This window comes from Liolophura sinensis, chromosome 7, assembly GCF_032854445.1.
Source record: "Liolophura sinensis isolate JHLJ2023 chromosome 7, CUHK_Ljap_v2, whole genome shotgun sequence".
Taxonomy (NCBI): Eukaryota; Metazoa; Mollusca; class Polyplacophora; order Chitonida; family Chitonidae; genus Liolophura; species Liolophura sinensis.
In genome coordinates this window covers 43,964,298-43,977,567 of record NC_088301.1, presented here as the reverse complement: position 1 = coordinate 43,977,567, position 13,270 = coordinate 43,964,298, and the positions used below count along the sequence as shown (strand labels likewise).

Sequence of the window (13,270 nt, the reverse complement as noted above, 5' to 3'; positions counted from 1 at the left end):
TTGTCATTCATGTTAGCGCTTAGCCGGCATGTAGTTGCGAAATAAATATCAGAATCAGTGAAAAATTCATTGGGGATGTTGAAGGTTTATGGGAATGACAAGATGGACAATACTTAAAATTAATTATACCTTATACAATTTTTTTCTCTGAATTTATTAAAACTGAGGAATTTAAATTTTAGCCTTTTGTCTGTCTTGCATACAAGATGTTCTTTTTTGTCTGTTTTCTTTTATAAAATACAGTAAAATTAAAATGCCATGTTTAATCCGAGGTAAACTAGGTCAGCACTGCTCTCCTCTTAGAAGTCACCACTACAAATCTGAACCATAAAATCCAGTGACAGTCAAATGCCTAGATCAGCCTCAGTGGTGCTTAGATTTATTTCCATTTGTGTCAGAATTGAGCATGAATCCAATGGAACAGCAATCGTATTGTAATTTTGTTAACATTTAACAGGGGTCAGAATTACTGGAAAAAGCACAGCCCCTTTGGAGGCTACAACTTGAAACTGGAATACCCAGCCTTTGCATTTGCAGGCTACTTGTAAACTGTAGAAACAATATAGAAGGCCTACTGCATGATCAGTTCAATATCCTTCCAGTCTGATCAATTTCTGAGAAAGCTAAATAATTACTTGGTCCTTCATCGCCAAAGTCCACAACTTTAATCTGCCATAGGCTACTGCTTAGACTAATATACAGGAAATACCTTCAATGTTAGAGAGCTAGAGTAAATGTGACGTCACCTTGCTGTCGATAATGGAGACGTGCTGAAGCTATGACAAGACAAAGTTTCACTAAAGTTTTACTGGATTGAAAAAAATATAAAGAAATACTTAATGCCAGTTTCAGATACTTTGAATGGTAGTCTTTCAGTGGAAAAACATTAGTCAGGTGCTGTCTTTAACTTTAATACAGGAAAAAATTAACTGATTTCCATTCAAGCAATAAATATGACAATATTTATATAACTACAAAGATGTACAAATGCTGATGCTTATAGTGCAATAAACCATGACTTCTTATTGACTTTCTCTTATATTTTCACAATTCATGACATTTCAGGCTTTTTCATGGTTGTGACAACACTGCTGGATGCCAAGGCCATGCTCAAGGGACAAAGAGTCTATTGTAACACCTGTCATATTCCATATCTGTGTCCAGCATTTCTTTATGTGACAAATTCATATGTGCCTGAGTAAACAGAATATAACTAAGGTCATGAAAATGCAGGATGCATGTGACGCCAAATTTTTAATGTATTAACAAGAAAACTGATCTTAACTCATTTTAAACAGGATTCTGAAAACATTCTGTTATAAACGACGATGAATGAGAATAAAGGGAACTTACACTAGGTTTGTCCCTGTGGGTATTCACTGCTTCCACATTGAGGGAGATGAACTCCACGTTACAACCATAAGCTACCGGCGTCAGCTTGAGAACCGTGTGTAGAGGCACCTTCAGATAAGGGAGGCTGGCTGCAAACAGAAAATCAAACACACAAACATGGTGAACACAACTGTCAGAAGTCCTGCCTAAACACAAGCAAATAACGTCAATTATAAAGACACTAACAGTAAGGCAATCTCATCTGTCACCTTCTGTTTGACACCTTTTCCAAATGTGATATAAAAGATTATGAAACCTTTAAACAATTCTTTTCTGTGGACAAGTTCAGCTGTATTATTGGTGACACATACTTTGTTCCCTTTTGATTATGTCAAACTCAAACACTTTGAAATAACTGAAGAAAACCAATATGTAATTTTAACAATGTAGTTCAGAATAAGAAAAAGCATGTTCCACAAATCACGTCTCTTTATACACACGATTGTTGTTTAACCCTGTAATGAAAATTTTTTTTATCTATATGATGACATGCTGTTTTATGCTTGGTGGAAACCAGAGTGGGGAAAAACCACTGGCCTTTAGCAAGTTTCTGAAAACTTTTGCACATCTGATGTACACAATACTGGTGGAAGTTAAACGGTCTTCAGCGAACATTTGAATGGCCACATAAACGTCACTGATTACCTGTTGTCACCAAGGCCCAACAACCATAAAAGCAGGGGAATCCACAGATTCTTTAATATTTAAACTGTTAAATAATGAGAGTAGTCCAATTTGTTAGGGTGTGCTTTTGGATTTGGATGAGACTGAGTGACAAAAAGGGTCTGGCAGATATAAGCGTGTGAGAAAGCACCAAACACGAGAACAAACATTTTCTTAATTTCAACATAACAAAAAATCCACATACATGTACATATCATAAGCAATGATGAAGAAAAATTACACATGCGCAGAAAGCATTGTTAATATTTGCCTCCACCTGTGATTTGTGTAAATTGTTGCATATATAAAGACAAACCAGAAATTTGCACAATTCATACTTCCTGTCACACTGCGTGATAATTCAGTGTAACTGTAACCTATGAAAATGCTTGCCGCATGTGATGTGAACAAAATGTATCCTTCTACAAGTGCCATTTTTAGCTTGTCTGTACAGAGTATGTATAGCTTATGTTGTGCCCTGAACGTCAGCTTTGGCATCCAATAACGAGAAAAGCAATGTTAAACAAAATGTTAGGGGTGGTATCTTAAAAAAAAAATACTGCCTGTATTGAGATGATCTGCACACATGTAGAGCACAGTAACACGAGCGGGATACTCCATCGTTTATTCCATGTGTACATATTAAATAACGTAAATTACTGAATTACTTGACTTAGAATACTTTATATTAGAATGAAAGTTAAACAAAATGTTAGAGGTGTATCCTATGAAGTACAGCATATATTGACCTGATGTTTTACATGCCTATAAAGTACAATGACACAAGTGGGATGTTCCATCACTGATGCTCTGTGTGCATATTAATTACTGTAAATTACCATATTCATGACCTAAGTACTTTATGTATTAAATTCAGCTGAAGTTTTGCATTCATGTGTGTCCTACAGAGTGCTTTCAGGGACTTTTTAGTAATTTATCGTGGTTCTTGCAGACCCTCAACATTGAAAGGTTGTCTGATTTTTCCACCTATTGCCTATCAAACTAGCCCTCTTGGGGGCTATGTCATTCAATGGGAATTTCCACAGGACAACATAAGGCAGTGTAGCATCAAGACAAAACAATCAAAATCCCTCAATTGAACAACAAAAGCTCTGCATGAGAAACTGTGACATCTAAGTGATGTCTATACCCTCAGTACAACATTATCAGTGAAAAGCTAAAAGTGTGACAGTACTGCACGAGTTAATGGCATATCGCATTTAAAAATTTGCTTTATGCTCCACTGAAAACAGATACACACATGTAGTATCAAAATTTCCCTAAAACCATAGCGCCATTACATAACAAGAAGCTTTAAAAAATAATGGGTAACAACACTCCAATCACATGGTGAAATTGCTGCAGCAGGCATTGTTATAGAATATTCTTCCCATATAATACAATGTTTATGATAAACCTCACATGCATCAAAGCCCCGTATCAAAAATGTACATGGGATCCAGATAGTCCCATGATATCAACAAAGGACATTTATCATATACCCTAATTCATCTAAAAGAGTGTAGCTGAAAGTAGAATATCACATTTCTTTACCAGCCTTTGGGAAAAGTAAAGACATGAGTATGTTGTTCATTAGATGGTCTAACCATGTGAGAAAAAAGAAATTCAATATTCCTGCTAGAGTTACGTATATATTGGCTAAACAAGCAGCCCTGGTGTCCCAAATTTTAGAAAAAATAGGGTACTACTCCAAGTTGTTACTTGTATAATAATCTGTAAATGCTCCAGGCAGTAGCATGAACTGCTTGTTGAGTGACAGCCTGCCAAGTGCTTCATGATGTTTGACCTGTGTATTAAACACTGACCAGAGTAGAATATGCCTTAAAAAGGCCAACAGAAAGTTCTTATAAGCAAAAATAAGCTTGTATTGCAAAAAAACATAGCCTTTATTAGTTGTCACCATGGATACCACGTATCAATAAAAATGCCTTGTCATTATTATTTTGATCATATAATAGCTTCCTTTTGACCTTTCTTGTACACCATAACCAAACATGACAACACCCAACACCCAAATCTTGTCGAACACCAAGCAAGCATTAATCAATAACTTAATAGGTTAAGAGTTAAACTTCGGTTTGCCTAGACTTGATATTTTAGACTCTGATGTCTCTTGGAGATAAACTGGTTCTTTAAAGCTAGAGGAAACATATTACACTTAAAGAAAAAAACATGTTTCAGGTGTCCAGCTGAACATAGCAACAAGATTGTTAAGGCACTCAGATACAACAGCCAATACTTTAACACTGACATCATCGTATGATGTTTACAGACAAAACCAAATCGCAGAGTTTAAGCGATGGAAAGACATTTTTTCTGATCAATAAACTACTGATTATAAATAATTTCTTTACACCAATAATGAAAAGATTGTTGTAATCAGTAAACTAATATGTTAATGCATATACATGAAAATATATGCTGTGAGAGTCTTTTCAACAATGTTGTGTGTGGGTGATGATTGGTATGAGCCTTTCATAGCCCAACATATTCAGGTGTCAGAGCAAACTTGATAAAGAGCCGCTCCTATAAAAACCAATTTGTTCAAATAGTACCATATTCTGGAATAAAATTCCATTCAGCTTATCTTTATAATCTACAGCCCCATTAGTTACCACAAATTACTAAATATTTGTGTTAAATATTTATATATTAATATATTATATTTTAAATCTTATTGTTTTAAAGATTATTGTTTTTCAGTTGATTTAGAAATACTAGAATCAGAACATGATAGCAGTTTTATAATTTAAAGATACTAAACTGTTTCCCTATATGTAATTACTTTAATGCCATGAAGAGTTTACATGTTTGCACAGTTCTTTATAAACACTGACAGCCAAATTCAAAGTCATATGTTACGCTTGTTTAATATGTCTTTCCAATTCATTCAGTTTCTATAATGCATTTCCACTATTCTACTAGGAGCCTTTTCAATTTAACCCACATGAAAATGTCTTTCATATCACAGCTGTATTTATTTATTGGATTGGTGTTTAGGGGTTACTCGGGAATATTTTACTTATATTACGGTGGCCTGAATTATGGTTGGAGGAAACTGGCCAGAGCCATGGGGACACTTACGACTATTGGTTGGCTGCTGGAAGACCTTCCTAAGTACGACCAGAGAGGAGGCCAGCATGAGCTGGATGAATTCACATACATGTAAAGCCTGAAAACGGCAAAGCTGGAATAAATCGCCGAGTCCATCATGTCCTCCATCTTTAACACCATGTAATTTATGCTGGGGGTGTGTTGCCTCTCAGCCAATGAGAGTCATTAAAACTGCCGGCTTGTTCATGTAAACATGGAACCTACATCCAACATTCCGGTTTCCCCGATCATCAAGCAGAAAACGAACTGTACTGTTTGCTACCTTCTAGTAAAAGGAGTTCTCCCGGAAATGTACGAACTGCACTTCGGCGGTTTCCGGCAGCAATTCCCCTCCAAACACTTCAGGACTAGTTCTTAGGCAAAATGAAGTCGCCCACGGCAGATTTTGGTGCTGACTTCCTTTACAATTTATCAACTTGAGGTAAATATTAGAATTTTTTTATGGCATGCACCTGTGAGGAAATGCATACTCTTTTCAATGGTATCTGTTTGTTATTTAAATTTTCTTCTCCTTTAAATAGTATCTTAATATGCAAACATAAACACTGAGTTTATATCTGACCATAACATTAAATGCACAGGCATTGCAGCCTGCCAAATCCAGACAACCCTCTGAAAACTATTTCTATTCATTGCTTTTCATTTGTGAGGTAAAGAAAATCTTAAAATCCTTGAGATCATCCAACCGATGTTATTACATAGGGGGTGTGAAGTAATGCTAGTGATGAACAAAATGAGAAAAACCACTTTCTACATGATGACTTATTCACAAGCCCATCATTAGGCGTAGTAGCAAACTGCAGTCTCTTCCGAAAGCTTGTGAATGAAGTCATCATTCACAAAGGGTTTTTTCATTTATTTATTTGATTGGTGTTTTATGCCAATTTCAAGAACATTTATTATTTATTTATACGACAGGGCCATCATTATGGTGGGAGGAAAACAGATAAGAGCATTGGGGAACAAAGTGTTTTTTTTTTCTCGATTTGTTTTTCACTAACATTATGAAACCTATCCATCCTCTCATCCTCGTATGTACAGTACATGAAGATTTTATAGAAGTTGATATAAAATAAATCTAATCTTAGTATTCATTGAATACAATCCAAACCATTAACTTAACACATCAACCTCCTAGCATGCATACACAATGTAGCAATAATATTACAATTAACCTGAAACTTTAAACCAAACTACTGACATCAGAGAATCAGGCAGTCAAGCAAGATGCCAACTGACTAGGCTTCTTAAATCTGGATATCCTTTCCAATCCTCTTGATGCTAATCCTGAGGATCAAGGGATCCCAATCAGGCCCATGAAATATGATATGTTATAAGTACTGGGGAGACTATAGCTATATAAAGAAAACTTTCCTTAATTCTTCTAAAATTTGGGACAGATATTAGTAGTGTTGAAAGCAGAATATTAAATTTCTTTACCAGCCTTTTGGAAAAGTAAAGATATGAGTATGTTGTTCACTAGATGGTCTAACCATCTAACCATCTGAAACAGAAGGTCAATGGTGGGCTACAAGGACTAAAATCAGGTCAAGAAAATGGACTAAAATCTGGTCAAGAATCTGGTCAGGAAGATGGACTAAAATCTGCTCAAGACGATGGACTAAAATCTGGTCCTGAAGATGGACTAAAATCAGATCAAGAAGATGGACTAAAATCTGGTCAACAAGATGGACTAAAATCTGGTCTAGCAGATGGACTAGAATCAGGTAAAGAAAATGGGCCAAAAGAACAACTGCAGCCCCCATGTATGGACATAATTTCATTAACCCTGCCCTGGTAGTTTGGGAGATACAGAGTTGATATTTAAATCCTTTTGAGGAATATAAAGGAATCTATATCAACAATATACTTTGGCTAATGTCTGCTAAGAGCTCAACGGCCAATACGTATAGTACAACTGTGAAAATTAAAAACACATTTTGACGGTTTTTTGAAGTTTTGAGCTGTTTCTGTAAAGGTCATTGTCATTTAGCTTCAACCCATATTTGTTTTGCCCAGTGGTTCTGGAGAAATATCACACACAAGTCCATAGCCTGTTTTAATGTTAAACATACTCTGAAAGTCAATCAGTTCTTAACACCCATGTCATAAAACTCAAAGACAATTCGATTCAGACTGGCCTACATGTATTAGTTCTGCAGGTATCGAGAGGAGAGGATTAATATGGGTCCCACACATAGATACATGCACATAAAACTAAAATAATGTATTTCAGTGCAAGTTAATTTCTTATCAGAAAAACTTAAGTGCTGGCATCAAAAGTGATTTTTAAGGCTTTTTATGCCTCTGGAAACGTATTTTTACAAGCCAATGCAGTACTTCATAAAACGGTGATGTTATGTCTTGTGCACAACACAATTTGTTTTATTCAAATTCAATCATCAGACTCTTTAATACTGCAAACTTAGGGATTGCTTGGCTAAACATGCTGCTCAGAGTGAATATCGTTCATCAAACCTTAAAACTTTGAAGTTTTATAAATTCTGACATTAAATAATTAATAAAATAGCCCAGTGTGTAGGTTTATGTCTGCTTTAAAAACTGTATCCTAAACACTGTTTGGTGGGTGCAGCTTCTCCAGATACAGCTGCATATGATGAAAAAAAAAGAAGTTGATGTTAACACAAGAAATTATTCAATATGCTGATGAGTGGATGAATGAGGTCACACTTCAACATGCATGAAATCTCTATCTCAATGTCCTCTCGCAACGTTTCCCATTTTCACAAGATATTTCAAAAACGCCTCAAACAGCAGGATCTTGACATCACTGTAAGACATTACAACAGAAACTGATACAAAGTAACACTGTATACGTTGAGTCACAATCCATTTTTGACATAACAATGACTTACGGTCCTGTTTCACACTAGCGCCACCTCACAGGATTAAAAAATATACTGCCTCTCCATTGGGGCATTTATGCAACATGCAGTATAACAGTCTGTATAATCACACAAAAATGCAATTCTACACACCATGCTTTCACGAATAACAATGCTTTTGACAGAGAACCAAGCTAAAATTAAAAGTACAGAGTTATGCAGCATCATTAGGAGTTGTTGTGCTACTAATTTCTTAATTTTTACAGCATTTTTTACGCATATACATGTAAATGCATGCTGAAGGGCTAATTTCACAGTTAGCAAAGGTTTACAAATTTTTATCATATCCAAACCATCAGGGAATGGAAGTCAATGGATTAGTGTTAAATTGAGAGAGCCAGTGACACAGGATTATAATCAGGTGCACAGCACGCTAAGAGATAAGGTCATCAACTATAAGCACTAATGAAATAACATTAGTTGAAAAGGAAATTTAGGAAAAGCAAAAATCTCATCATGGAGAGACTGGCAAACACAGCATACTTGAATTTATATCAAGTATCCATATTTATAATTTTCCTTATTTCACAAAAACACACAAAACACTCAGTAACAATTTGGTGCAGAACACATTGAGTTTTGCAACACAAGTATGAAATTATGTCACTATAAAACAAAAAAGCGTACATCTTTAACACCCAATGCACTACTACTTTCTATAAACACAAAACCACATACATGTTAAAAAAGAACAAAAAACAAAGAGTATGAAGAAAAAGTGAACTAAATGTAAATAAACTGTGTCTAATGAATTAAGGACTCGAAAACAGGATATGTATAATGATACTGTGTGAAGATACTTAACCTTAATAATGGAATTTGTTCTATGTGGCAGCCCTCTCCGGACAGTCTCATTTTGACCACTGTGGCAGAAGGCACCGGCACGTATGGGATTTCCACTGAAGAAAAGTCAGATGAAAACAAACACCTTCAAACAGTTCCCCAAATAGACCCACCACAATCCCAGCTGATGTAAAACTTTTTAAGAACTGGGAATGCTGTTTCTCTTGAGTTAAAAATCTACAATAAATGTAAACTTTCTGGGATGTTAACACTGAATATGGTTTCAATCAAATATCGAGGGACTACCCTGAGAAAATGGGAAAAACGAACTGCAGACAAAACGGCATCAAAACAAAAATGGAATCATGACTGGGAATTGAGCAAAGCTTATATGCACAAGGATTATTGCACAGCACAGGCAGCAAAAATCAAAACCAAAAATGAAGGGTAACAGGGAAACACAAGCTGCAGTGTTTTCCGCTGGATTGAGACAATTAAGTGCCGGCTCACTGGAGACAAGTGCTGGAAGGAAGTTTAAGTGGGTACAAGACTGGCATAACCACTGACAAGGCCACCTGCATTTCTGTCCCAGTAAGAAGTAACGAATAGATATAGTGTGGTGACAAAATGGCACATGTATTGGCACATAAATAGTATTATGTGCTGGTATGAAAATTTACCTGTGCATGACAAAAGAGTGAGCATTAAAAAAAAAACAAAAAAACAGCCAACCTTTAGATAAAGCAAGTCGATGCAAACATATTTACAAGATTACATTCACTTAGATGTATGAAAGCATAGATATTAGGTCTGTCTTAATGCCGCTTTTAGTTTCAATAGCATGGGCTCCTATGCTGCTGAGACAGATTTGTCAGCTATACCACTCAAGCAAGCACTCAAAGACAGTGTTGGCGTCTTCAAGATTTAAAAAAAAAAAAAAACATATGCCTGGATACTTGTTAGCATGCTTCTGAGGGTAAGATAATTCATACAAGTGAATTATTAGTTCCGCTATCCTTAATTATGCTGATTTACAGGTACATGTAGATACACCCATTAATGCAGTTAGCTGATAAAAAAAGGTGAGGTGTTCAATCCTTGTACACATTCTAACATCCCAAACATACAGGTTAGATGCACGCAGTATCTCACCCAACAAACCATCGGTTAAGTGTGAACATAATGAACTGGTCTGAATTTTCTACTGCTTGAGAATTCGGGGAGCCTATCAAATCTAGATATCTGAGTATGACAGGATTTTTTCCCCATCAAGGTATATGTATAAGGAACCTTAATCGGTGCAAAAATCAACATTTCTTCAGGTGCATTACCTCCTCAATATATTCATTTTTTCTTCAATTATTCAATCCAATCACAGATCTAGGTGCACTTTCTTCTGTAAGAAGGATGTTGTACACAAGTTGTGAGAAAACATGTCCTGTTATATATAATCTGTACCTCTACTCTTTTAACCAAAAGGCTGAACGGCTTAAAGGAATATTTTTAAACAAACTACCCAGTAAGGCATCTACAGTATTCACCTTGTGGCCACCTGTCTGGGCAATGACGACCTGCCACAGCTGGCAGTAAGTGTTCTTCAAAGTAAGTCAAAGTCAACATGTACTGTAAAAACTCTGGGTTAGGATTTCTAATGTTTGGATAAAAAAATATTACCTGTCAAATTTAAGGTCAAAGATTGTGTGAAAGATAAAGTACATGTAGGCTGAAGCAAAGTGACAACCAGGGATGCTGGAGAGTGACTTGCTAGTATAGTGTCATTAGATCCCAACACCTTTTCACCAATGCGCCAGTAAAAGCCCTTGCCTACAGAATTCACCTCATGTCCTATTACCATTTTCCTTTTGTAAAATATATTAAATTTTCAAAAAGCGCAACAACATCCACTGATATTTTGATTGTTTTATGTTTATGTTTTTATGATATCTTACTGGAAAAATGGAAGTTTCAGCACAAATATTTCCTTGATAATTATTTGCCTCTAAAAATCAACTTTTTAAGCAACTTTTTTGGTCCAAATCAACATGTTTTGACTGCTGCATGAATTACATGTAAGTCATACCGGCAACACGCATCTTTCGTGAAAATGTCATTTTAATTCTTGCGTCACCTGGTGTTATGAAACACCTGTTTTAATCTCACCAGAACAACCACTGTAGTTACCACCTGCTGTTTTAATCTTCCACAAGAACATAACCATTTATGCATACATGAAAACCTGGATCAGCCTGTTTATTCTTATCTCTGTCATTTATCTGTTAGCCGTTTAATATGTAAAACATTTAAAAAAAATTCGTAGTTTATAATCTATGTCAACTACCTACATTTCCACAGTTATTCTATGTTGTACATAATACTGAAAAACAATGAAAGGTCTAGGGAGCTGAGAGCTGTTGTTTGTGATCCATATTGAACGATACTGATAGTTTAATTGTTAATAATACTGTTTTTTTGTTGGTTACTAAAGTGGAACTTGCATGTGTTTTAAGTTAAATAAGCCGTATTCAGAGCATTATGTGTGGCACTACTGGTTTAACAGTATGCACACAAAAACTTTAAGAGCTGGTCACCCATAAATATTGCTTGTATATTAAATTTTCTTTTTTTTATTTATTAATAAACACGTTCTGGACTCAGGAATGCTTTGTTTTTCCTTTTCATGTGATTAGTTTGTCCTGAAACTTTTGAGTGTTTCCTAAAATAATAAAATTTAATTTAAGCTTCAAACATTCATCTGGAGATTGCCCCTGATCTAGACATGATTAAATCAGATATATGTATCTGTTACCCACAGAGCTTGGACAAATTATCCACTTACCAGATTAATATATAGGTTCTGAGTATTTTAGCTCCCTTATGAATGTAATTCGCAGCGAATACAATGATATACTAAACCAGGAAGTAATGAGAAAAAAAAAGCCTAAACCTCATAAAATCTAAATAATGTAACAAGATAACAATGGTAAGCTAAATGAATGTAACAACCCCACAATTTCAGTAATTTTGGCTCAAACATTTTATAGCCATTTGAATGACAATCTAGTCCATTAAAGATACAACAAAGGTATAAATCACATCAGAATGATACCAGTGCCAGCCATAGAAGATATAACATAGAGAATTTGGGACCCTAGAGACCCAAAGTATCAAATATCTACACAGAGGCATTATTATCAGCCTTGTAAGTGGATGGACTGCATTCATCAATCACATCAACTACCAAAGAACAACGTTTAATTGTTAACATAACAGTGTAATGTTTCTGCAAATGCACGGAGATCAATTAGCAAATGAAGTGCTAGTCAAACATGTCCACTAACAATTTCTGGACTAATGCCATCATGTACCTCATTTGATATTTGATTTGATCTTGAGGAGTGCCATTGAGCAGGACAGTCAGAACTGGATCTAGACAAATGTTACAAGGGAGATGTGTTTTAGATGTTTGTCTGCTCCCATATTATGATCTTTGTAGTAATTTAACTTTTTGAGATAACATCATTTAACTTTTCCCCTTTAAATTACATATTTATCTGAACATGTAAGTCAGCAAATGCCATCAAGGCTATCATATATATATATATATATATATATATATATATATATATATATATATATATATATATATGCATGCTTGGCCATCAAGAGCAATAGAACGCGAAGGAAGGAGTGGGGTGTGTTGGTGGTGCAGTAATCAGTAGAACCACTTTCCCAGTTTATTAGGCATGGGTTAAGGTACCAAATAAAATCTGGTCTTTGAGACGATTAAAAAGCTTTCAAATGGAACAGTGGAAACAAATGGCCAAGATAAAGAAGCTGAATCTATCTGCAACACTGTGGGTACACATATGTTGTGAATGTGTTCAGCATTTTGTAAGTTTCTATCATGCTAGCTCTGAGATCGGTTGACCATGTTACCAGCTTAGCTTCCACATTAACCGCTCTGAACCGTTACATTCACTAACCCGGAACTTGGTCCTGTCACCTGAACTGTCTCCGAAGTGCCAACACTGTACGCAACAAAAAGAGGTGTCCTGTGATTTTGAAGTAATTCTGAATTTATATCACCTCACTGTGTGGGGACGTTAAAGACCATAGCACTGCAAATAACACAAATGTAACCAACGCAGCCACTCGGATAGCATCAGAACATAAGCCCCCATTTTCAAATCACGCAACTCGTTTGCTAGGGTTTTGGCTATTCTTCCCAGAATCAAAATCATCTTTTTCCACAACATAATTCTTCATGGTTCATTTCTGTTAATTTTTCACACACAAATTAAAGTTAATACTCAGAAATAATTTGTCATCCTTTTATATGGTGTACATCTCATTGGTTTCGATGAAATCATTCCACAAGTTTATCTTTTTCC

The 13,270-nt window shown here is 35.5% G+C and overlaps 1 protein-coding gene across 5 annotated transcripts in view; it reads right to left on the bottom strand.

The window, feature by feature from the left end:
* Positions 1-13,270, bottom strand: part of LOC135471155 (6-phosphofructo-2-kinase/fructose-2,6-bisphosphatase-like) — a 67,978-nt gene that overhangs the window by 11,230 nt on the left and 43,478 nt on the right. For 3 of the 5 annotated variants that reach the window (XM_064750248.1, XM_064750247.1, XM_064750246.1), the window contains exon 13: positions 1,354-1,481. In XM_064750248.1, coding sequence (XP_064606318.1) covers positions 1,354-1,481 — 128 coding nt within the window. Of the gene's footprint in view, positions 1-1,353; positions 1,482-8,901; positions 8,996-13,270 lie in introns of all 5 variants that reach the window. The other 2 variants (XR_010444415.1, XR_010444416.1) reach the window with 1 other exon arrangement.